This window comes from Oncorhynchus kisutch, linkage group LG13 (genome assembly GCF_002021735.2).
Source record: "Oncorhynchus kisutch isolate 150728-3 linkage group LG13, Okis_V2, whole genome shotgun sequence".
In the NCBI taxonomy this organism is placed as follows: Eukaryota; Metazoa; Chordata; class Actinopteri; order Salmoniformes; family Salmonidae; genus Oncorhynchus; species Oncorhynchus kisutch.
This window is the reverse complement of record NC_034186.2, coordinates 4,090,725-4,117,887: the sequence shown is the minus strand read 5'-3', so window position 1 is coordinate 4,117,887 and position 27,163 is coordinate 4,090,725. Positions and strand designations below refer to the sequence as shown.

Below are 27,163 nucleotides of genomic sequence, written 5' to 3'. Positions count from 1 at the left end.
CTCTCCTCACTAACTAACTGTTCTTTCTCTCCTCACTAACTACCTGTTCTGTCTCTCCTCACTAACTAACTGTTCTGTCTCTCCTCACTAACTAAATGTTATGTTTCTCCTCACTAACTAGCTGTTCTGTCTCTCCTCACTAACTAACTGTTCTGTCTCTCCTCACTAACTAACTGTTCTGTCTCTCCTCACTAACTAACTGTTCTGTCTCTCCTCACTAACTAAATGTTATGTCTCTCCTCACTAACTAGCTGTTCTGTCTCTCCTCACTAACTAACTGTTCTGTCTCTCCTCACTAACTAAATGTTATGTCTCTCCTCACTAACTAGCTGTTCTGTCTCTCCTCACTAACTAACTGTTAGGTCTCTCCTCCTCACTAACTAAATGTTCTGTCTCTCCTCACTAACTATCTGTTCTGTCTCTCCTCACTAACTAGCTGTTCTGTCTCTCCTCACTAACTAACTGTTCTGTCTCTCCTCACTAACTAACTGTTCTGTCTCTCCTCACTAACTAACTGTTCTGTCTCTCCTCACTAACTAACTGTTCTGTCTCTCCTCACTAACTAAATGTTCTGTCTCTCCTCACTAACTAGCTGTTCTGTCTCTCCTCACTAACTAGCTGTTCTGTCTCGCCTCACTAACTAACTGTTCTGTCTCTCCTCACTAACTAACTATTCTGTCTCTCCTCACTAACTAACTAACTAACTAACTGTTCTGTCTCTCCTCCTCACTAACTAACTATTCTGTCTCTCCTCACTAACTAATTGTTCTGTCTCTCCTCACTAACTAACACACTAACGAACTGTTCTGTCTCTCCTCACTAACTAACTTTTCTGTCTCTCCTCACTAACTAACTATTCTGTCTCTCCTCACTAACTAACTGTTCTTTCTCTCCTCACTAACTACCTGTTCTGTCTCTCCTCACTAACTAACTGTTCTGTCTCTCTTCACTCATTAAATGTTCTGTCTCTCTTCACTAACTAACTGTTCAGTCTCTCCTCCTCACTAACTAAATGTTCTGTCTCTCCTCACTAACTAGCTGTTCTGTCTCTCCTCACTAACTAACTGTTCTGTCTCTCCTCACTAACTAACTGTTCAGTCTCTCCTCCTCACTAACTAAATGTTCTGTCTCTCCTCACTAACTAGCTGTTCTGTCTCTCCTCACTAACTAGCTGTTCTGTCTCGCCTCACTAACTAACTGTTCTGTCTCTCCTCACTAACTAACTGTTCTGTCTCTCTTCACTAACTAACTGTTCTGTCTCTCCTCCTCACTAACTAACTATTCTGTCTCTCCTCACTAACTAATTGTTCTGTCTCTCCTCACTAACTAACTAACTAACTGTTCTGTCTCTCCTCACTAACTAAATGTTATGTCTCTCCTCACTAACGAACTGTTCAGTCTCTCCTAACTAACTAACTGTTCTGTCTCTCCTCACAAACTAACTGTTCTGTCTCTCCTCACTAACTAGCTGTTCTGTCTCTCCTCACTAACTAACTAACTAACTGTTCTGTCTCTCCTCACTAACTAACTAACTAACTGTTCTGTCTCTCCTCACTAACTAAATGTTATGTCTCTCCTCACTAACGAACTGTTCAGTCTCTCCTAACTAACTAACTGTTCTGTCTCTCCTCACTAACTAACTGTTCTGTCTCTCCTCACTAACTAGCTGTTCTGTCTCTCCTCACTAACTAACTAACTAACTGTTCTGTCTCTCCTCCTCACTAACTAACTATTCTGTCTCTCCTCACTAACTAATTGTTCTGTCTCTCCTCACTAACTAACTAACTAACTAACTAACTGTTCAGTCTCTCCTCACTAACTAACTGTTCTGTCTCTCCTCACTAACTAACTGTTCTGTCTCTCCTCACTAACTAACTGTTCAGTCTCTCCTCACTAACTAACTATTCTGTCTACAACACACTAACAAACTGTTCTGTCTCTCTACACTAACAAACTGTTCTGTCTCTCTTAATTAATTAAATGTTATGTCTCTCCTCACTAACTAACCTTTCAGTCTCTCCTCACTAACTAACTAACTAACTGTTCTTTCTCTCCTCACTAACTAAATGTTCTGTCTCTCCTCACTAACTAACTGTTTAATATATCCTTACTAACGAACTGTTCTGTCTCGCCTAACTAACTAACTGTTCTCTCTCCTAAAAACGAACTGTTCTGTCTCTCCTCACTAACTAACTAACTGTTCTCTCTCCTAACTAACTAACTTTTCTGTCTCTCCTCACTAACTAACTGTTCTGTCTCTCGTAACTAACTAACTGTTCTGTCTCTCCTAACTAACTATTCTCTCTCCTAAAAACGAACTGTTCTGTCTCCTAAAAACGAACTGTTCTGTCTCTCCTCACTAACTAACTAACTAACTGTTCTGTCTCTCCTCACTAACTAACTGTTCTCTCTCCTAAAAACGAACTGTTCTGTCTCTCCTTACTAACTAACTGTTTAATATCTCCTAACTAACTAACTAACTAACTAAATAACTAACTAACGGTTCTGCCTCTCCTCACTAACTAACTGTTCAGTCTCTCCTCACTAACTAACTAACTGTTCAATATCTACTCACTAACTAACTAACTAACTGATCTGTCTCTCCTCCTCACTAACTAACTATTCTGTCTCTCCTCACTAACTAATTGTTCTGTCTCTCCTCACTAACTAACACACTAACGAACTGTTCTGTCTCTCCTCACTAACTAACTTTTCTGTCTCTCCTCACTAACTAACTATTCTGTCTCTCCTCACTAACTAACTGTTCTTTCTCTCCTCACTAACTACCTGTTCTGTCTCTCCCTCACTAACTAACTGTTCTGTCTCTCCTCACTAACTAAATGTTATGTTTCTCCTCACTAACTAGCTGTTCTGTCTCTCTCACTAACTAACTGTTCTGTCTCTCCTCACTAACTAACTGTTTCTGTCTCCTCCTCACTAACTAACTGTTCTGTCTCTCCTCACTACACTAAATGTTATGTCTCTCCTCACTAACTAGCTGTTCTGTCTCTCCTCACTAACTAACTGTTCTGTCTCTCCTCACTAACTAAATGTTATGTCTCTCCTCACTAACTAGCTGTTCTGTCTCTCCTCACTAACTAACTGTTAGGTCTCTCCTCCTCACTAACAAAAATGTTCTGTCTCTCCTCACTAACTATCTGTTCTGTCTCCTCCTCACTAACTAGCTGTTCTGTCTCTCTCACTAACTAACTGTTCTGTCTCTCCTCACTAACTAACTGTTCTGTCTCTCCTCACTAACTACTGTTCTGTCTCTCCTCACTAACTAACTGTTCTGTCTCTCCTCACTAACTAAATGTTCTGTCTCTCCTCACTAACTAGCTTGTTCTGTCGTCTCTTCACTAACAAACTGTTTATGTCTCTCCTCACTAACTAACCTTTCAGTCTCCTCCTCACTAACTAACTAACTAACTCTTCTTTCTCTCCTCACTAACTAAATGTTCTGTCTCTCCTCACTAACTAACTGTTTAATATATCCTTAACTAACGAACTGTTCTGTCTCTCCTAATAACTAACTTACTGTTCTCTCTCCTAACTAACTAACTGTTCTGTCTACAACACACTAACTAACTGTTCTGTCTCTCCTCACTAACTACTGTTTAATATATCCTAACTAACTAACTGTTCTCTCTCCTAAAAACGAACTGTTCTGTCTCTCCTCACTAACTAACCTAACTGTTCTCTCCTCCTCACTAACTAACTGTTCTGTCTCTCCTCACTAACTAACTGTTCCGTCTCTCCTCACTAACTAACTGTTCTGTCTCTCCTCCTCACTAACTAACTGTTTCTGTCTCTCTTCACTACTAACTGTTCTGTCTCTCCTCACTAACTAACTGTTCTGTCTCTCCTCACTAACTAACTAACTGTTCTGTCTCTCTTCACTAACTAACTGTTCTGTCTCTCTTCACTAACTAAATGTTCTGTCTCTCCTCACTAACTAGCTGTCTGTCTCTCCTCACTAACTAACTGTTCTGTCTCTCCTCACTAACTAACTGTTCAGTCTCTCCTCCTCACTAACTAAATGTTCTGTCTCTCCTCACTAACTAGCTGTTCTGTCTCTCCTCACTAACTAGCTGTTCTGTCTCGCCTCACTAACTAACTGTTCTGTCTCTCCTCACTAACTAACTGTTCTGTCTCTCTTCACTAACTAACTGTTCTGTCTCTCCTCCTCACTAACTAACTATTCTGTCTCTCCTCACTAACTAATTGTTCTGTCTCTCCTCACTAACTAACTAACTAACTGTTCTGTCTCTCCTCACTAACTAAATGTTATGTCTCTCCTCACTAACGAACTGTTCAGTCTCTCCTAACTAACTAACTGTTCTGTCTCTCCTCACAAACTAACTGTTCTGTCTCTCCTCACTAACTAGCTGTTCTGTCTCTCCTCACTAACTAACTAACTAACTGTTCTGTCTCTCCTCACTAACTAACTAACTAACTGTTCTGTCTCTCCTCACTAACTAAATGTTATGTCTCTCCTCACTAACGAACTGTTCAGTCTCTCCTAACTAACTAACTGTTCTGTCTCTCCTCACTAACTAACTGTTCTGTCTCTCCTCACTAACTAGCTGTTCTGTCTCTCCTCACTAACTAACTAACTAACTGTTCTGTCTCTCCTCCTCACTAACTAACTATTCTGTCTCTCCTCACTAACTAATTGTTCTGTCTCTCCTCACTAACTAACTAACTAACTAACTAACTGTTCAGTCTCTCCTCACTAACTAACTGTTCTGTCTCTCCTCACTAACTAACTGTTCTGTCTCTCCTCACTAACTAACTGTTCAGTCTCTCCTCACTAACTAACTATTCTGTCTACAACACACTAACAAACTGTTCTGTCTCTCTACACTAACAAACTGTTCTGTCTCTCTTAATTAATTAAATGTTATGTCTCTCCTCACTAACTAACCTTTCAGTCTCTCCTCACTAACTAACTAACTAACTGTTCTTTCTCTCCTCACTAACTAAATGTTCTGTCTCTCCTCACTAACTAACTGTTTAATATATCCTTACTAACGAACTGTTCTGTCTCGCCTAACTAACTAACTGTTCTCTCTCCTAAAAACGAACTGTTCTGTCTCTCCTCACTAACTAACTAACTGTTCTCTCTCCTAACTAACTAACTTTTCTGTCTCTCCTCACTAACTAACTGTTCTGTCTCTCGTAACTAACTAACTGTTCTGTCTCTCCTAACTAACTATTCTCTCTCCTAAAAACGAACTGTTCTGTCTCCTAAAAACGAACTGTTCTGTCTCTCCTCACTAACTAACTAACTAACTGTTCTGTCTCTCCTCACTAACTAACTGTTCTCTCTCCTAAAAACGAACTGTTCTGTCTCTCCTTACTAACTAACTGTTTAATATCTCCTAACTAACTAACTAACTAACTAAATAACTAACTAACGGTTCTGCCTCTCCTCACTAACTAACTGTTCAGTCTCTCCTCACTAACTAACTAACTGTTCAATATCTACTCACTAACTAACTAACTAACTGTTCAGTCTCTCCTCACTAACTAACTAACTGTTCAATATCTACTCACTAACTAACTAACTAACTGTTCTGTCTCTCCTCACTAACTAACTTTTCTGTCTCTCCTCCTCACTAACTAACTGTTCTGTCTCTCCTCACTAACTAAATGTTCTGTCTCTCCTCACTAACTAATTGTTCTGTCTCTCTTCACTAACTAACTGTTCTGTCTCTCCTCACTAACTAACTGTTCAGTCTCTACTCACTAACTAACTGTTCTGTCTCTCTTCACTAACTAACAGCTTTGTCTCTCCTCACTAACTAACTGTTCTGTCTCTCCTCACTAACTAACTGTTCTGTCTCTCTTCACTAACTAACTGTTCTGTCTCTCCTCACTAACTAACTGTTCTGTCTCTCATCACTAACTAACTGTTTCTGTCTCTCCTCACTAACTAACTAACTAACTGTTCTGTCTCTCCTCACTAAATAACTGTTCTGTCTCTCCTCACTAACTAACTGTTCTGTCTCTCCTCACTAACTAACTGTTCTGTCTCTCCTAACTAACTAACTGTTCTCTCTCCTAACTAACTAACTGTTTCTGTCTCTCCTCACTAACTAACTGTTCTGTCTCTCCTAACTAACTAACTGTTCTCTCTCCTAACTACCTAACTGTTTAATATCTCCTCACTAACTAACTGTTCTGTCTCTCATAACTAACTAACTGTTCTGTCTCTCCTAACTAACTATTCTCTCTCCTAAAAACGAACTGTTCTGTCTCCTAAAAACTAACTGTTCTCTCTCCTCCTCACTAACTAACTAACTGTTCTGTCTCTCCTCACTAACTAACTGTTCTGTCTCTCTTCACTAACTAACTGTTCTGTCTCTCCTAACTAACTAACTGTTCTGTCTCTCCTCACTAACTAACTGTTCTGTCTCTCCTCACTAACTAAATGTTCTGTCCTCTCCTCACTAACTAACTGTTTAATATATCCTTACTAACGAACTGTTCTGTCTCGCCTAACTAACTAACTGTTCTCTCTCCTAAAAACGAACTGTTCTGTCTCTCCTCACTAACTAACTAACTGTTCTCTCTCCTAACTAACAAACTTTTCTGTCTCTCCTCACTAACTAACTGTTCTGTCTCTCGTAACTAACTAACTGTTCTGTCTCTCCTAACTAACTATTCTCTCTCCTAAAAACGAACTGTTCTGTCTCCTAAAAACGAACTGTTCTGTCTCTCCTCACTAACTACCTAACTAACTGTTCTGTCTCTCCTCACTAACTAACTGTTCTGTCTCTCCTCACTAACTAACTGTTCAGTCTCTCCTCACTAACTAACTATTCTGTCTACAACACACTAACAAACTGTTCTGTCTCTCTACACTAACAAACTGTTCTGTCTCTCTTAATTAATTAAATGTTATGTCTCTCCTCACTAACTAACCTTTCAGTCTCTCCTCACTAACTAACTAACTAACTGTTCTTTCTCTCCTCACTAACTAAATGTTCTGTCTCTCCTCACTAACTAACTGTTTAATATATCCTTACTAACGAACTGTTCTGTCTCGCCTAACTAACTAACTGTTCTCTCTCCTAAAAACGAACTGTTCTGTCTCTCCTCACTAACTAACTAACTGTTCTCTCTCCTAACTAACTAACTTTTCTGTCTCTCCTCACTAACTAACTGTTCTGTCTCTCGTAACTAACTAACTGTTCTGTCTCTCCTAACTAACTATTCTCTCTCCTAAAAACGAACTGTTCTGTCTCCTAAAAACGAACTGTTCTGTCTCTCCTCACTAACTAACTAACTAACTGTTCTGTCTCTCCTCACTAACTAACTGTTCTCTCTCCTAAAAACGAACTGTTCTGTCTCTCCTTACTAACTAACTGTTTAATATCTCCTAACTAACTAACTAACTAACTAAATAACTAACTAACGGTTCTGCCTCTCCTCACTAACTAACTGTTCAGTCTCTCCTCACTAACTAACTAACTGTTCAATATCTACTCACTAACTAACTAACTAACTGTTCAGTCTCTCCTCACTAACTAACTAACTGTTCAATATCTACTCACTAACTAACTAACTAACTGTTCTGTCTCTCCTCACTAACTAACTTTTCTGTCTCTCCTCCTCACTAACTAACTGTTCTGTCTCTCCTCACTAACTAAATGTTCTGTCTCTCCTCACTAACTAATTGTTCTGTCTCTCTTCACTAACTAACTGTTCTGTCTCTCCTCACTAACTAACTGTTCAGTCTCTACTCACTAACTAACTGTTCTGTCTCTCTTCACTAACTAACAGCTTTGTCTCTCCTCACTAACTAACTGTTCTGTCTCTCCTCACTAACTAACTGTTCTGTCTCTCTTCACTAACTAACTGTTCTGTCTCTCCTCACTAACTAACTGTTCTGTCTCTCATCACTAACTAACTGTTCTGTCTCTCCTCACTAACTAACTAACTAACTGTTCTGTCTCTCCTCACTAAATAACTGTTCTGTCTCTCCTCACTAACTAACTGTTCTGTCTCTCCTCACTAACTAACTGTTCTGTCTCTCCTAACTAACTAACTGTTCCTCTCTCCTAACTAACTAACTGTTCTGTCTCTCCTCACTAACTAACTGTTCTGTCTCTCCTAACTAACTAACTGTTCTCTCTCCTAACTAACTAACTGTTTAATATCTCCTCACTAACTAACTGTTCTGTCTCTCATAACTAACTAACTGTTCTGTCTCTCCTAACTAACTATTCTCTCTCCTAAAAACGAACTGTTCTGTCTCCTAAAAACTAACTGTTCTCTCTCCTCCTCACTAACTAACTAACTGTTCTGTCTCTCCTCACTAACTAACTGTTCTGTCTCTCTTCACTAACTAACTGTTCTGTCTCTCCTAACTAACTAACTGTTCTGTCTCTCCTCACTAACTAACTGTTCTGTCTCTCCTCACTAACTAAATGTTCTGTCTCTCCTCACTAACTAACTGTTTAATATATCCTTACTAACGAACTGTTTCTGTCTCGCCTAACTAACTAACTGTTCTCTCTCCTAAAAACGAACTGTTCTGTCTCTCCTCACTAACTAACTAACTGTTCTCTCTCCTAACTAACAAACTTTTCTGTCTCTCCTCACTAACTAACTGTTCTGTCTCTCGTAACTAACTAACTGTTCTGTCTCTCCTAACTAACTATTCTCTCTCCTAAAAACGAACTGTTCTGTCTCCTAAAAACGAACTGTTCTGTCTCTCCTCACTAACTACCTAACTAACTGTTCTGTCTCTCCTCACTAACTAACTGTTCTCTCTCCTAAAAACGAACTGTTCTGTCTCTCCTTACTAACTAACTGTTTAATATCTCCTAACTAACTAACTAACTAACTAAATAACTAACTAATGGTTCTGCCTCTCCTCACTAACTAACTGTTCAGTCTCTCCTCACTAACTAACTAACTGTTCAATATCTACTCACTAACTAACTAACTAACTGTTCAGTCTCTCCTCACTAACTAACTAACTGTTCAATATCTACTCACTAACTAACTAACTGTTCAGTATCTACTCACTAACTAACTAACTAACTGTTCTGTCTCTCCTCACTAACTAACTTTTCTGTCTCTCCTCCTCACTAACTAACTGTTCTGTCTCTCCTCACTAACTAAATGTTCTGTCTCTCCTCACTAACTAATTGTTCTGTCTCTCTTCACTAACTAACTGTTCTGTCTCTCCTCACTAACTAACTGTTCAGTCTCTACTCACTAACTAACTGTTCTGTCTCTCTTCACTAACTAACTGCTTTGTCTCTCCTCACTAACTAACTGTTCTGTCTCTCCTCACTAACTAACTGTTCTGTCTCTCTTCACTAACTAACTGTTCTGTCTCTCCTCACTAACTAACTGTTCTGTCTCTCATCACTAACTAACTGTTCTGTCTCTCCTCACTAACTAACTAACTAACTGTTCTGTCTCTCCTCACTAAATAACTGTTCTGTCTCTCCTCACTAACTAACTGTTCTGTCTCTCCTAACTAACTAACTGTTCTGTCTCTCCTCACTAACTAACTGTTCTGTCTCTCCTAACTAACTAACTGTTCTGTCTCTCCTCACTAACTAACTGTTCAGTCTCTCCTCACTAACTAATTATTCTGTCTACAACACACTAACAAACTGTTCTGTCTCTCTTCACTAACAAACTGTTATGTCTCTCCTCACTAACTAACCTTTCAGTCTCTCCTCACTAACTAACTAACTAACTCTTCTTTCTCTCCTCACTAACTAAATGTTCTGTCTCTCCTCACTAACTAACTGTTTAATATATCCTTACTAACGAACTGTTCTGTCTCTCCTAACTAACTAACTTACTGTTCTCTCTCCTAACTAACTAACTGTTCTGTCTACAACACACTAACTAACTGTTCTGTCTCTCCTCACTAACTAACTGTTTAATATATCCTAACTAACTAACTGTTCTCTCTCCTAAAAACGAACTGTTCTGTCTCTCCTCACTAACTAACTAACTGTTCTCTCTCCTCACTAACTAACTGTTCTGTCTCTCCTCACTAACGAACTGTTCAGTCTCTCCTAACTAACTAACTGTTCTGTCTCTCCTCACAAACTAACTGTTCTGTCTCTCCTCACTAACTAGCTGTTCTGTCTCTCCTCACTAACTAACTAACTAACTGTTCTGTCTCTCCTCACTAACTAACTAACTAACTGTTCTGTCTCTCCTCACTAACTAAATGTTATGTCTCTCCTCACTAACGAACTGTTCAGTCTCTCCTAACTAACTAACTGTTCTGTCTCTCCTCACTAACTAACTGTTCTGTCTCTCCTCACTAACTAGCTGTTCTGTCTCTCCTCACTAACTAACTAACTAACTGTTCTGTCTCTCCTCCTCACTAACTAACTATTCTGTCTCTCCTCACTAACTAATTGTTCTGTCTCTCCTCACTAACTAACTAACTAACTAACTAACTGTTCAGTCTCTCCTCACTAACTAACTGTTCTGTCTCTCCTCACTAACTAACTGTTCTGTCTCTCCTCACTAACTAACTGTTCAGTCTCTCCTCACTAACTAACTATTCTGTCTACAACACACTAACAAACTGTTCTGTCTCTCTACACTAACAAACTGTTCTGTCTCTCTTAATTAATTAAATGTTATGTCTCTCCTCACTAACTAACCTTTCAGTCTCTCCTCACTAACTAACTAACTAACTGTTCTTTCTCTCCTCACTAACTAAATGTTCTGTCTCTCCTCACTAACTAACTGTTTAATATATCCTTACTAACGAACTGTTCTGTCTCGCCTAACTAACTAACTGTTCTCTCTCCTAAAAACGAACTGTTCTGTCTCTCCTCACTAACTAACTAACTGTTCTCTCTCCTAACTAACTAACTTTTCTGTCTCTCCTCACTAACTAACTGTTCTGTCTCTCCTAACTAACTAACTGTTCTGTCTCTCCTCACTAACTAACTGTTCTGTCTCTCCTCACTAACTAAATGTTCTGTCTCTCCTCACTAACTAACTGTTTAATATATCCTTACTAACGAACTGTTCTGTCTCGCCTAACTAACTAACTGTTCTCTCTCCTAAAAACGAACTGTTCTGTCTCTCCTCACTAACTAACTAACTGTTCTCTCTCCTAACTAACAAACTTTTCTGTCTCTCCTCACTAACTAACTGTTCTGTCTCTCGTAACTAACTAACTGTTCTGTCTCTCCTAACTAACTATTCTCTCTCCTAAAAACGAACTGTTCTGTCTCCTAAAAACGAACTGTTCTGTCTCTCCTCACTAACTACCTAACTAACTGTTCTGTCTCTCCTCACTAACTAACTGTTCTCTCTCCTAAAAACGAACTGTTCTGTCTCTCCTTACTAACTAACTGTTTAATATCTCCTAACTAACTAACTAACTAACTAAATAACTAACTAATGGTTCTGCCTCTCCTCACTAACTAACTGTTCAGTCTCTCCTCACTAACTAACTAACTGTTCAATATCTACTCACTAACTAACTAACTAACTGTTCAGTCTCTCCTCACTAACTAACTAACTGTTCAATATCTACTCACTAACTAACTAACTGTTCAGTATCTACTCACTAACTAACTAACTAACTGTTCTGTCTCTCCTCACTAACTAACTTTTCTGTCTCTCCTCCTCACTAACTAACTGTTCTGTCTCTCCTCACTAACTAAATGTTCTGTCTCTCCTCACTAACTAATTGTTCTGTCTCTCTTCACTAACTAACTGTTCTGTCTCTCCTCACTAACTAACTGTTCAGTCTCTACTCACTAACTAACTGTTCTGTCTCTCTTCACTAACTAACTGCTTTGTCTCTCCTCACTAACTAACTGTTCTGTCTCTCCTCACTAACTAACTGTTCTGTCTCTCTTCACTAACTAACTGTTCTGTCTCTCCTCACTAACTAACTGTTCTGTCTCTCATCACTAACTAACTGTTCTGTCTCTCCTCACTAACTAACTAACTAACTGTTCTGTCTCTCCTCACTAAATAACTGTTCTGTCTCTCCTCACTAACTAACTGTTCTGTCTCTCCTAACTAACTAACTGTTCTGTCTCTCCTCACTAACTAACTGTTCTGTCTCTCCTAACTAACTAACTGTTCTGTCTCTCCTCACTAACTAACTGTTCAGTCTCTCCTCACTAACTAATTATTCTGTCTACAACACACTAACAAACTGTTCTGTCTCTCTTCACTAACAAACTGTTATGTCTCTCCTCACTAACTAACCTTTCAGTCTCTCCTCACTAACTAACTAACTAACTCTTCTTTCTCTCCTCACTAACTAAATGTTCTGTCTCTCCTCACTAACTAACTGTTTAATATATCCTTACTAACGAACTGTTCTGTCTCTCCTAACTAACTAACTTACTGTTCTCTCTCCTAACTAACTAACTGTTCTGTCTACAACACACTAACTAACTGTTCTGTCTCTCCTCACTAACTAACTGTTTAATATATCCTAACTAACTAACTGTTCTCTCTCCTAAAAACGAACTGTTCTGTCTCTCCTCACTAACTAACTAACTGTTCTCTCTCCTCACTAACTAACTGTTCTGTCTCTCCTCACTAACGAACTGTTCAGTCTCTCCTAACTAACTAACTGTTCTGTCTCTCCTCACAAACTAACTGTTCTGTCTCTCCTCACTAACTAGCTGTTCTGTCTCTCCTCACTAACTAACTAACTAACTGTTCTGTCTCTCCTCACTAACTAACTAACTAACTGTTCTGTCTCTCCTCACTAACTAAATGTTATGTCTCTCCTCACTAACGAACTGTTCAGTCTCTCCTAACTAACTAACTGTTCTGTCTCTCCTCACTAACTAACTGTTCTGTCTCTCCTCACTAACTAGCTGTTCTGTCTCTCCTCACTAACTAACTAACTAACTGTTCTGTCTCTCCTCCTCACTAACTAACTATTCTGTCTCTCCTCACTAACTAATTGTTCTGTCTCTCCTCACTAACTAACTAACTAACTAACTAACTGTTCAGTCTCTCCTCACTAACTAACTGTTCTGTCTCTCCTCACTAACTAACTGTTCTGTCTCTCCTCACTAACTAACTGTTCAGTCTCTCCTCACTAACTAACTATTCTGTCTACAACACACTAACAAACTGTTCTGTCTCTCTACACTAACAAACTGTTCTGTCTCTCTTAATTAATTAAATGTTATGTCTCTCCTCACTAACTAACCTTTCAGTCTCTCCTCACTAACTAACTAACTAACTGTTCTTTCTCTCCTCACTAACTAAATGTTCTGTCTCTCCTCACTAACTAACTGTTTAATATATCCTTACTAACGAACTGTTCTGTCTCGCCTAACTAACTAACTGTTCTCTCTCCTAAAAACGAACTGTTCTGTCTCTCCTCACTAACTAACTAACTGTTCTCTCTCCTAACTAACTAACTTTTCTGTCTCTCCTCACTAACTAACTGTTCTGTCTCTCGTAACTAACTAACTGTTCTGTCTCTCCTAACTAACTATTCTCTCTCCTAAAAACGAACTGTTCTGTCTCCTAAAAACGAACTGTTCTGTCTCTCCTCACTAACTAACTAACTAACTGTTCTGTCTCTCCTCACTAACTAACTGTTCTCTCTCCTAAAAACGAACTGTTCTGTCTCTCCTTACTAACTAACTGTTTAATATCTCCTAACTAACTAACTAACTAACTAAATAACTAACTAACGGTTCTGCCTCTCCTCACTAACTAACTGTTCAGTCTCTCCTCACTAACTAACTAACTGTTCAATATCTACTCACTAACTAACTAACTAACTGTTCTGTCTCTCCTCCTCACTAACTAACTATTCTGTCTCTCCTCACTAACTAATTGTTCTGTCTCTCCTCACTAACTAACACACTAACGAACTGTTCTGTCTCTCCTCACTAACTAACTTTTCTGTCTCTCCTCACTAACTAACTATTCTGTCTCTCCTCACTAACTAACTGTTCTTTCTCTCCTCACTAACTACCTGTTCTGTCTCTCCTCACTAACTAACTGTTCTGTCTCTCCTCACTAACTAAATGTTATGTCTCTCCTCACTAACTAGCTGTTCTGTCTCTCCTCACTAACTAACTGTTCTGTCTCTCCTCACTAACTAACTGTTCTGTCTCTCCTCACTAACTAACTGTTCTGTCTCTCCTCACTAACTAAATGTTATGTCTCTCCTCACTAACTAGCTGTTCTGTCTCTCCTCACTAACTAACTGTTCTGTCTCTCCTCACTAACTAAATGTTATGTCTCTCCTCACTAACTAGCTGTTCTGTCTCTCCTCACTAACTAACTGTTAGGTCTCTCCTCCTCACTAACTAAATGTTCTGTCTCTCCTCACTAACTATCTGTTCTGTCTCTCCTCACTAACTAGCTGTTCTGTCTCTCCTCACTAACTAACTGTTCTGTCTCTCCTCACTAACTAACTGTTCTGTCTCTCCTCACTAACTAACTGTTCTGTCTCTCCTCACTAACTAACTGTTCTGTCTCTCCTCACTAACTAAATGTTCTGTCTCTCCTCACTAACTAGCTGTTCTGTCTCTCCTCACTAACTAGCTGTTCTGTCTCGCCTCACTAACTAACTGTTCTGTCTCTCCTCACTAACTAACTATTCTGTCTCTCCTCACTAACTAACTAACTAACTAACTGTTCTGTCTCTCCTCCTCACTAACTAACTATTCTGTCTCTCCTCACTAACTAATTGTTCTGTCTCTCCTCACTAACTAACACACTAACGAACTGTTCTGTCTCTCCTCACTAACTAACTTTTCTGTCTCTCCTCACTAACTAACTATTCTGTCTCTCCTCACTAACTAACTGTTCTTTCTCTCCTCACTAACTACCTGTTCTGTCTCTCCTCACTAACTAACTGTTCTGTCTCTCTTCACTCATTAAATGTTCTGTCTCTCTTCACTAACTAACTGTTCAGTCTCTCCTCCTCACTAACTAAATGTTCTGTCTCTCCTCACTAACTAGCTGTTCTGTCTCTCCTCACTAACTAACTGTTCTGTCTCTCCTCACTAACTAACTGTTCAGTCTCTCCTCCTCACTAACTAAATGTTCTGTCTCTCCTCACTAACTAGCTGTTCTGTCTCTCCTCACTAACTAGCTGTTCTGTCTCGCCTCACTAACTAACTGTTCTGTCTCTCCTCACTAACTAACTGTTCTGTCTCTCTTCACTAACTAACTGTTCTGTCTCTCCTCCTCACTAACTAACTATTCTGTCTCTCCTCACTAACTAATTGTTCTGTCTCTCCTCACTAACTAACTAACTAACTGTTCTGTCTCTCCTCACTAACTAAATGTTATGTCTCTCCTCACTAACGAACTGTTCAGTCTCTCCTAACTAACTAACTGTTCTGTCTCTCCTCACAAACTAACTGTTCTGTCTCTCCTCACTAACTAGCTGTTCTGTCTCTCCTCACTAACTAACTAACTAACTGTTCTGTCTCTCCTCACTAACTAACTAACTAACTGTTCTGTCTCTCCTCACTAACTAAATGTTATGTCTCTCCTCACTAACGAACTGTTCAGTCTCTCCTAACTAACTAACTGTTCTGTCTCTCCTCACTAACTAACTGTTCTGTCTCTCCTCACTAACTAGCTGTTCTGTCTCTCCTCACTAACTAACTAACTAACTGTTCTGTCTCTCCTCCTCACTAACTAACTATTCTGTCTCTCCTCACTAACTAATTGTTCTGTCTCTCCTCACTAACTAACTAACTAACTAACTGTTCAGTCTCTCCTCACTAACTAACTGTTCTGTCTCTCCTCACTAACTAACTGTTCTGTCTCTCCTCACTAACTAACTGTTCAGTCTCTCCTCACTAACTAACTATTCTGTCTACAACACACTAACAAACTGTTCTGTCTCTCTACACTAACAAACTGTTCTGTCTCTCTTAATTAATTAAATGTTATGTCTCTCCTCACTAACTAACCTTTCAGTCTCTCCTCACTAACTAACTAACTAACTGTTCTTTCTCTCCTCACTAACTAAATGTTCTGTCTCTCCTCACTAACTAACTGTTTAATATATCCTTACTAACGAACTGTTCTGTCTCGCCTAACTAACTAACTGTTCTCTCTCCTAAAAACGAACTGTTCTGTCTCTCCTCACTAACTAACTAACTGTTCTCTCTCCTAACTAACTAACTTTTCTGTCTCTCCTCACTAACTAACTGTTCTGTCTCTCGTAACTAACTAACTGTTCTGTCTCTCCTAACTAACTATTCTCTCTCCTAAAAACGAACTGTTCTGTCTCCTAAAAACGAACTGTTCTGTCTCTCCTCACTAACTAACTAACTAACTGTTCTGTCTCTCCTCACTAACTAACTGTTCTCTCTCCTAAAAACGAACTGTTCTGTCTCTCCTTACTAACTAACTGTTTAATATCTCCTAACTAACTAACTAACTAACTAAATAACTAACTAACGGTTCTGCCTCTCCTCACTAACTAACTGTTCAGTCTCTCCTCACTAACTAACTAACTGTTCAATATCTACTCACTAACTAACTAACTAACTGTTCAGTCTCTCCTCACTAACTAACTAACTGTTCAATATCTACTCACTAACTAACTAACTAACTGTTCTGTCTCTCCTCACTAACTAACTTTTCTGTCTCTCCTCCTCACTAACTAACTGTTCTGTCTCTCCTCACTAACTAAATGTTCTGTCTCTCCTCACTAACTAATTGTTCTGTCTCTCTTCACTAACTAACTGTTCTGTCTCTCCTCACTAACTAACTGTTCAGTCTCTACTCACTAACTAACTGTTCTGTCTCTCTTCACTAACTAACAGCTTTGTCTCTCCTCACTAACTAACTGTTCTGTCTCTCCTCACTAACTAACTGTTCTGTCTCTCTTCACTAACTAACTGTTCTGTCTCTCCTCACTAACTAACTGTTCTGTCTCTCATCACTAACTAACTGTTCTGTCTCTCCTCACTAACTAACTAACTAACTGTTCTGTCTCTCCTCACTAAATAACTGTTCTGTCTCTCCTCACTAACTAACTGTTCTGTCTCTCCTAACTAACTAACTGTTCTGTCTCTCCTCACTAACTAACTGTTCTGTCTCTCCTAACTAACTAACTGTTCTGTCTCTCCTCACTAACTAACTGTTCAGTCTCTCCTCACTAACTAATTATTCTGTCTACAACACACTAACAAACTGTTCTGTCTCTCTTCACTAACAAACTGTTATGTCTCTCCTCACTAACTAACCTTTCAGTCTCTCCTCACTAACTAACTAACTAACTCTTCTTTCTCTCCTCACTAACTAAATGTTCTGTCTCTCCTCACTAACTAACTGTTTAATATATCCTTACTAACGAACTGTTCTGTCTCTCCTAACTAACTAACTTACTGTTCTCTCTCCTAACTAACTAACTGTTCTGTCTACAACACACTAACTAACTGTTCTGTCTCTCCTCACTAACTAACTGTTTAATATATCCTAACTAACTAACTGTTCTCTCTCCTAAAAACGAACTGTTCTGTCTCTCCTCACTAACTAACTAACTGTTCTCTCTCCTCACTAACTAACTGTTCTGTCTCTCCTCACTAACTAACTGTTCCGTCTCTCCTCACTAACTAACTGTTCTGTCTCTCCTCCTCACTAACTAACTGTTCTGTCTCTCTTCACTAACTAACTGTTCTGTCTCTCCTCACTAACTAACTGTTCTGTCTCTCCTCACTAACTAACTAACTGTTCTGTCTCTCTTCACTAACTAACTGTTCTGTCTCTCTTCACTAACTAAATGTTCTGTCTCTCCTCACTAACTAGCTGTTCTGTCTCTCCTCACTAACTAACTGTTCTGTCTCTCCTCACTAACTAACTGTTCAGTCTCTCCTCCTCACTAACTAAATGTTCTGTCTCTCCTCACTAACTAGCTGTTCTGTCTCTCCTCACTAACTAGCTGTTCTGTCTCGCCTCACTAACTAACTGTTCTGTCTCTCCTCACTAACTAACTGTTCTGTCTCTCTTCACTAACTAACTGTTCTGTCTCTCCTCCTCACTAACTAACTATTCTGTCTCTCCTCACTAACTAATTGTTCTGTCTCTCCTCACTAACTAACTAACTAACTGTTCTGTCTCTCCTCACTAACTAAATGTTATGTCTCTCCTCACTAACGAACTGTTCAGTCTCTCCTAACTAACTAACTGTTCTGTCTCTCCTCACAAACTAACTGTTCTGTCTCTCCTCACTAACTAGCTGTTCTGTCTCTCCTCACTAACTAACTAACTAACTGTTCTGTCTCTCCTCACTAACTAACTAACTAACTGTTCTGTCTCTCCTCACTAACTAAATGTTATGTCTCTCCTCACTAACGAACTGTTCAGTCTCTCCTAACTAACTAACTGTTCTGTCTCTCCTCACTAACTAACTGTTCTGTCTCTCCTCACTAACTAGCTGTTCTGTCTCTCCTCACTAACTAACTAACTAACTGTTCTGTCTCTCCTCCTCACTAACTAACTATTCTGTCTCTCCTCACTAACTAATTGTTCTGTCTCTCCTCACTAACTAACTAACTAACTAACTAACTGTTCAGTCTCTCCTCACTAACTAACTGTTCTGTCTCTCCTCACTAACTAACTGTTCTGTCTCTCCTCACTAACTAACTGTTCAGTCTCTCCTCACTAACTAACTATTCTGTCTACAACACACTAACAAACTGTTCTGTCTCTCTACACTAACAAACTGTTCTGTCTCTCTTAATTAATTAAATGTTATGTCTCTCCTCACTAACTAACCTTTCAGTCTCTCCTCACTAACTAACTAACTAACTGTTCTTTCTCTCCTCACTAACTAAATGTTCTGTCTCTCCTCACTAACTAACTGTTTAATATATCCTTACTAACGAACTGTTCTGTCTCGCCTAACTAACTAACTGTTCTCTCTCCTAAAAACGAACTGTTCTGTCTCTCCTCACTAACTAACTAACTGTTCTCTCTCCTAACTAACTAACTTTTCTGTCTCTCCTCACTAACTAACTGTTCTGTCTCTCGTAACTAACTAACTGTTCTGTCTCTCCTAACTAACTATTCTCTCTCCTAAAAACGAACTGTTCTGTCTCCTAAAAACGAACTGTTCTGTCTCTCCTCACTAACTAACTAACTAACTGTTCTGTCTCTCCTCACTAACTAACTGTTCTCTCTCCTAAAAACGAACTGTTCTGTCTCTCCTTACTAACTAACTGTTTAATATCTCCTAACTAACTAACTAACTAACTAAATAACTAACTAACGGTTCTGCCTCTCCTCACTAACTAACTGTTCAGTCTCTCCTCACTAACTAACTAACTGTTCAATATCTACTCACTAACTAACTAACTAACTGTTCAGTCTCTCCTCACTAACTAACTAACTGTTCAATATCTACTCACTAACTAACTAACTAACTGTTCTGTCTCTCCTCACTAACTAACTTTTCTGTCTCTCCTCCTCACTAACTAACTGTTCTGTCTCTCCTCACTAACTAAATGTTCTGTCTCTCCTCACTAACTAATTGTTCTGTCTCTCTTCACTAACTAACTGTTCTGTCTCTCCTCACTAACTAACTGTTCAGTCTCTACTCACTAACTAACTGTTCTGTCTCTCTTCACTAACTAACAGCTTTGTCTCTCCTCACTAACTAACTGTTCTGTCTCTCCTCACTAACTAACTGTTCTGTCTCTCTTCACTAACTAACTGTTCTGTCTCTCCTCACTAACTAACTGTTCTGTCTCTCATCACTAACTAACTGTTCTGTCTCTCCTCACTAACTAACTAACTAACTGTTCTGTCTCTCCTCACTAAATAACTGTTCTGTCTCTCCTCACTAACTAACTGTTCTGTCTCTCCTCACTAACTAACTGTTCTGTCTCTCCTAACTAACTAACTGTTCTCTCTCCTAACTAACTAACTGTTCTGTCTCTCCTCACTAACTAACTGTTCTGTCTCTCCTAACTAACTAACTGTTCTCTCTCCTAACTAACTAACTGTTTAATATCTCCTCACTAACTAACTGTTCTGTCTCTCATAACTAACTAACTGTTCTGTCTCTCCTAACTAACTATTCTCTCTCCTAAAAACGAACTGTTCTGTCTCCTAAAAACTAACTGTTCTCTCTCCTCCTCACTAACTAACTAACTGTTCTGTCTCTCCTCACTAACTAACTGTTCTGTCTCTCTTCACTAACTAACTGTTCTGTCTCTCCTAACTAACTAACTGTTCTGTCTCTCCTCACTAACTAACTGTTCTGTCTCTCCTCACTAACTAAATGTTCTGTCTCTCCTCACTAACTAACTGTTTAATATATCCTTACTAACGAACTGTTCTGTCTCGCCTAACTAACTAACTGTTCTGTCTCCTAAAAACGAACTGTTCTGTCTCTCCTCACTAACTACCTAACTAACTGTTCTGTCTCTCCTCACTAACTAACTGTTCTCTCTCCTAAAAACTAACTGTTCTGTCTCTCCTTACTAACTAACTGTTTAATATCTCCTAACTAACTAACTAACTAACTAAATAACTAACTAATGGTTCTGCCTCTCCTCACTAACTAACTGTTCAGTCTCTCCTCACTAACTAACTAACTGTTCAATATCTACTCACTAACTAACTAACTAACTGTTCAGTCTCTCCTCACTAACTAACTAACTGTTCAATATCTACTCACTAACTAACTAACTGTTCAGTATCTACTCACTAACTAACTAACTAACTGTTCTGTCTCTCCTCACTAACTAACTTTTCTGTCTCTCCTCCTCACTAACTAACTGTTCTGTCTCTCCTCACTAACTAAATGTTCTGTCTCTCCTCACTAACTAATTGTTCTGTCTCTCTTCACTAACTAACTGTTCTGTCTCTCCTCACTAACTAACTGTTCAGTCTCTACTCACTAACTAACTGTTCTGTCTCTCTTCACTAACTAACTGCTTTGTCTCTCCTCACTAACTAACTGTTCTGTCTCTCCTCACTAACTAACTGTTCTGTCTCTCTTCACTAACTAACTGTTCTGTCTCTCCTCACTAACTAACTGTTCTGTCTCTCATCACTAACTAACTGTTCTGTCTCTCCTCACTAACTAACTAACTAACTGTTCTGTCTCTCCTCACTAAATAACTGTTCTGTCTCTCCTCACTAACTAACTGTTCTGTCTCTCCTAACTAACTAACTGTTCTGTCTCTCCTCACTAACTAACTGTTCTGTCTCTCCTAACTAACTAACTGTTCTGTCTCTCCTCACTAACTAACTGTTCAGTCTCTCCTCACTAACTAATTATTCTGTCTACAACACACTAACAAACTGTTCTGTCTCTCTTCACTAACAAACTGTTATGTCTCTCCTCACTAACTAACCTTTCAGTCTCTCCTCACTAACTAACTAACTAACTCTTCTTTCTCTCCTCACTAACTAAATGTTCTGTCTCTCCTCACTAACTAACTGTTTAATATATCCTTACTAACGAACTGTTCTGTCTCTCCTAACTAACTAACTTACTGTTCTCTCTCCTAACTAACTAACTGTTCTGTCTACAACACACTAACTAACTGTTCTGTCTCTCCTCACTAACTAACTGTTTAATATATCCTAACTAACTAACTGTTCTCTCTCCTAAAAACGAACTGTTCTGTCTCTCCTCACTAACTAACTAACTGTTCTCTCTCCTCACTAACTAACTGTTCTGTCTCTCCTCACTAACTAACTGTTCCGTCTCTCCTCACTAACTAACTGTTCTGTCTCTCCTCCTCACTAACTAACTGTTCTGTCTCTCTTCACTAACTAACTGTTCTGTCTCTCCTCACTAACTAACTGTTCTGTCTCTCCTCACTAACTAACTAACTGTTCTGTCTCTCTTCACTAACTAAATGTTCTGTCTCTCCTCACTAACTAACTGTTCTGTCTCTCCTCACTAACTAACTGTTCTGTCTCTCCTAACTAACTAACTGTTCTGTCTCTCCTAACTAACTAACTGTTCTGTCTCTCCTCACTAACTAACTGTTCTGTCTCTCCTCACTAACTAACTGTTCTGTCTCTCCTCACTAACTAACTGTTCTGTCTCTCCTAACTAACTAACTGTTCTCTCTCCTAACTAACTAACTGTTCTGTCTCTCCTCACTAACTAACTGTTCTGTCTCTCCTAACTAACTAACTGTTCTCTCTCCTAACTAACTAACTGTTTAATATCTCCTCACTAACTAACTGTTCTGTCTCTCATAACTAACTAACTGTTCTGTCTCTCCTAACTAACTATTCTCTCTCCTAAAAACGAACTGTTCTGTCTCCTAAAAACTAACTGTTCTGTCTCCTAAAAACTAACTGTTCTGTCTCTCCTCACTAACTAACTGTTCTGTCTCTCCTCACTAACTGACTGTTCTGTCTCTCCTAACTAACTAACTATTCTCTCTCCTAAAAACGAACTGTTCTGTCTCTCCTCACTAACTAACTGTTCTGTCTCTCCTTACTAACTAACTGATTAATATCTCCTAACTAACTTACTAACTAACTAACTAACTAACTAACTAACTGTTCTGTCTCCTAAAAACGAACTGTTCTGTCTCCTAAAAACGAACTGTTCTGTCTCTCCTCACTAACTAACTGTTCTGTCTCTCCTCACTAACTAACTGTTCTGTCTCTCCTCACTAACTAACTGTTCTGTCTCTCCTCATTAACTAACTATTCTGTCTCTCCTCCTTACTAACTAACTGTTCAGTCTCTCCTCCTCACTAACTAACTGTTCTGTCTCTCCTCACTAACTAACTGTTCTGTCTCTCCTCACTAACTAACTGTTCTGTCTCTCCTCACTAACTAACTAACTGTTCTGTCTCTCCTCACTAACTAACTAACTGTTCTGTCTCTCCTCACTAACTAACTAACTGTTCTGTCTCTCCTAACTAACTAACTGTTCTGTCTCTCCTCACTAACTAACTGTTCTGTCTCTCCTCACTAACTAACTGTTCAGTCTCTCCTCCTCACTAACTAACTGTTCAGTCTCTCCTCACTAACTAACTAACTGTTCTGTCTCTCCTCACTAACTAACTGTTCTGTCTCTCCTCCTCACTAACTAACTGTTCTGTCTCTCCTCACTAACTAACTGTTCTGTCTCTCCTCACTAACTAACTAACTGTTCTGTCTCTCCTAACTAACTAACTGTTCTGTCTCTCCTCACTAACTAACTGTTCTGTCTCTCCTCCTCACTAACTAACTGTTCTGTCTCTCCTCACTAACTAACTGTTCTGTCTCTCCTCCTCACTAACTAACTGTTCAGTCTCTCCTCCTCACCAACTAACTGTTCTGTCTCTCCTAACTAACTACCCGTTCAGTCTCTCCTCCTCACTAACTAACTGTTCTGTCTCTCCTCACTAACTAACACTTCTGTCTCTACTCACTAACTAACTGTTCTGTCTCTCCTCACTAACTAACTGTTCTGTCTCTCCTCACTAACTAACTGTTCTGTCTCTCCTCACTAACTACCTGTTCAGTCTCTCCTCACTAACTAACTGTTCAGTCTCTCCTCCTCACTAACTAACTGTTCTGTCTCTCCTCACTAACTAACTGTTCTGTCTCTCCTCACTAACTAACTAACTAACTGTTCTGTCTCTCCTCACTAACTAACTGTTCTGTCTCTCCTCACTAACTAACTGTTCTGTCTCTCCTCACTAACTAACTAACTAACTGTTCTGTCTCTCCTCACTAACTAACTGTTCTGTCTCTCCTCACTAACTAACTAACTGTTCTGTCTCTCCTAACTAACTAACTGTTCTGTCTCTCCTCACTAACTAACTGTTCTGTCTCTCCTCACTAACTAACTGTTCTGTCTCTCCTCACTAACTAACTAACTGTTCTGTCTCTCCTCACTAACTAACTAACTGTTCTGTCTCTCCTAACTAACTAACTGTTCTGTCTCTCCTCACTAACTAACTGTTCTGTCTCTCCTCCTCACTAACTAACTAACTGTTCTGTCTCTCCTCACTAACTAACTGTTCTGTCTCTCTTCACTAACTAACTGTTCTGTCTCTCCTAACTAACTAACTGTTCTGTCTCTCCTCACTAACTAACTGTTCTGTCTCTCCTCACTAACTAACTGTTCTGTCTCTCTTCACTAACTAACTGTTCTGTCTCTCCTCACTAACTAACTAACTGTTCAGTCTCTCCTAACTAACTAACTGTTCAGTCTCTCCTCACTAACTAACTGTTCTGTCTCTCCTCACTAACTAACTAACTGTTATGTCTCTCCTCACTAACTAACTGTTCTGTCTCTCCTAACTAACTAACTGTTCTGTCTCTCCTCACTAACTAACTAACTAACTGTTCTGTCTCTCCTCACTAACTAACTGTTCTGTCTCTCCTCACTAACTAACTAACTGTTCTGTCTCTCCTCACTAACTAAGTGTTCTGTCTCTCCTTACTAACTAACTAACTGTTCTGTCTCTCCTCACTAACTAACTGTTCAGTCTCTCCTCCTCACTAACTAACTGTTCTGTCTCTCTTCACTAACTAACTAACTGTTCTGTCTCTCCTCACTAACTAACTAACTGTTCAGTCTCTCCTAACTAACTAACTGTTCAGTCTCTCCTAACTAACTAACTGTTCAGTCTCTCCTCACTAACTAACTGTTCTCTCTCTCCTCACTAACTAACTAACTAACTAACTGTTCTGTCTCTCCTCACTAACTAACTAACTGTTCTGTCTCTCCTCACTAACTAACTGTTCTGTCTCTCCTCACTAACTAACTAACTAACTGTTCTGTCTCTCCTCACTAATTAACTAACTGTTCAGTCTCTCCTAACTAACTAACTGTTCAGTCTCTCCTCACTAACTAACTGTTCTGTCTCTCCTCAGTAACTAACTAACTAACTGTTCAGTCTCTCCTCACTAACTAACTGTTCTGTCTCTCCTCACTAATGAACTGTTCTGTCTCTCCTCACTAACTAACTGTTCTGTCTCTCCTCACTAACTAACTGTTCAGTCTCTCCTAACTAACTAACTGTTCTGTCTCTCCTCACTAGCTAACTGTTCTGTCTCTCCTCACTAACTAACTGTTCTGTCTCTCCTCACTAACTAACTGTTCTGTCTCTCCTCACTAACTAACTGTTCAGTCTCTCCTAACTAACTAACTGTTCTGTCTCTCCTCACTAACTAACTGTTCTGTCTCTCCTCACTAACTAACTGTGCTGTCTCTCCTCACTAACTAACTAACTAACTGTTCTGTCTCTCCTCACTAACTAACTGTTCTGTCTCTCCTCACTAACTAACTAACTAACTGTTCTGTCTCTCCTCACTAACTAACTAACTAACTGTTCTGTCTCTCCTCACTAACTAACTAACTGTTCTGTCTCTCCTAACTAACTAACTGTTCAGTCTCTCCTCACTAACTAACTGTTCTGTCTCTCCTCACTAACTAACTGTTCAGTCTCTCCTCACTAACTAGCTGTTCTGTCTCTCTTCACTAACTAACTATTCTGTCTCTCCTCACTAACGAACTGTTCTGTCTCTCCTCACTAACTAACTGTTCAGTCTCTCCTAACTAACTACCCGTTCTGTCTCTCCTCCTCACTAACTACCTCTCGTCCACAGCGTCTGTGTGTCCACACCTTCGACCCTGTCTGAATGGAGGTCTCTGTATTGATGACTGCATCACCGGCAACCCTTCTTTCTCCTGCTCCTGTCTGGCTGGGTTCACCGGAAGGTGGTGTCAGATAGGTCAGTCGGTGAACTTTACCCTTTGAACCCAATCACCCCTTGCTTGACCCCAGTCACCCAACTGCTCCGCTCTACTGCATTACATGTCCTCCTTGTTCAGAAACAACCCTTTTCCTCTCTCCCCCTCTAGACAACCTGTGGGCATCTGAGAGCATTTGATTGGTTGAATTTAAGCCATATTGCTTGCACCTGTCCATTCCTCTCAGATCTGGTGTTTTAGGGGTTAGTATACGATCTCGTGGATAGGAGCTAGGGGTTAGTATACGATCTCATGGATAGGAGCTAGGGGTTAGTATACGATCTCATGGATAGGAGCTAGGGGTTAGTATACGATCTTGTGGATAGGAGCTAGGGGTTAGTATACGATCTCGTGGATAGGAGCTAGATGGGTACTAGGGGTTGTTTCTGGACAGGGCTCCACGCCCCTCCTCCTCTCTCCTCTTATCCGGGGTGAAGGGGATGGGTACTAGGGGTTGTTTCTGGACAGGGCTCCACGCCCCTCCTCTCTCCTCTAACCCGGGGTGAAGGGGATGGGTACTAGGGGTTGTTTCTGGACAGGGCTCCACGCCCCTCCTCCTCTCTCCTCTAACCCGGGGTGAAGGGGATGGGTACTAGGGGTTGTTTCTGGACAGGGCTCCACGCCCCTCCTCCTCTCTCCTCTAACCCGGGGTGAAGGGGATGGGTACTAGGGGTTGTTTCTGGACAGGGCTCCACGCCCCTCCTCCTCTCTCCTCTAACCCGGGGTGAAGGGGATGGGTTCTAGGGGTTGTTTCTGGACAGGGCTCCACGCCCCTCCTCCTCTCTCCTCTAACCCGGGGTGAAGGGGATGGGTACTAGGGGTTGTTTCTGGACAGGGCTCCACGCCCCTCCTCTCTCCTCTAACCCGGGGTGAAGGGGATGGGTCCTACTTCATTCTTGGCCAGGAGAGACAGTCACCTTGTCAAAGCTGCGTTCCGGCTGACCTTCCAAATGGATAAAAAATTTCATTTCGGGACATGTGCTTGTAATAGCATACGAGGGCACTGCCAGGCCTTTCTGCTCCTCCTGCCAGGTCTCTCTGCTCCTCCTGCCAGGTCTCTCTGCTCCTCCTGCCAGGTCTCTCTGCTCCTCCTGCCAGGTCTCTCTGCTCCTCCTGCCAGGTCTCTCTGCTCCTCCTGTCAGGTCTCTCTGCTTCTCCTGCCAGGTCTGTCTGCTCCTCCTGCCAGGTCTCTCTGCTCCTCCTGCCAGGTCTTTCTGCTCCTCCTGCCAGGTCTCTCTGCTCCTCCAGCCAGCTAGCTCTATAACGCTCCTCTTGCCAGGTCTCTCTGCTCCTCCTGCCAGGTCTCTCTGCTCCTCCTGCCAGGTCTCTCTGCTCCTCCTGCCAGCTAGCTCTATAACGCTCCTCCTGACAGGTCTCTCTGCTCCTCCTGCCAGGTCTCTCTGCAACACTCCTCCTACCAGGTCTCTCTGCAACGCTCCTCCTACCAGGTCTCTCTGCAAT

At 40.3% G+C, this 27,163-nt stretch overlaps 1 protein-coding gene across 1 annotated transcript in view; it reads left to right on the top strand.

Annotated features, from left to right (window-relative positions):
• sned1 (sushi, nidogen and EGF-like domains 1) overlaps positions 1 to 27,163 on the top strand; it is a 149,389-nt gene that overhangs the window by 33,197 nt on the left and 89,029 nt on the right. The window contains exon 5 of the mRNA XM_031838183.1: positions 25,558 to 25,683. Within this exon, the coding sequence (XP_031694043.1) occupies positions 25,558 to 25,683 (126 nt within the window). The remainder of the gene's footprint in view (positions 1 to 25,557; positions 25,684 to 27,163) is intronic.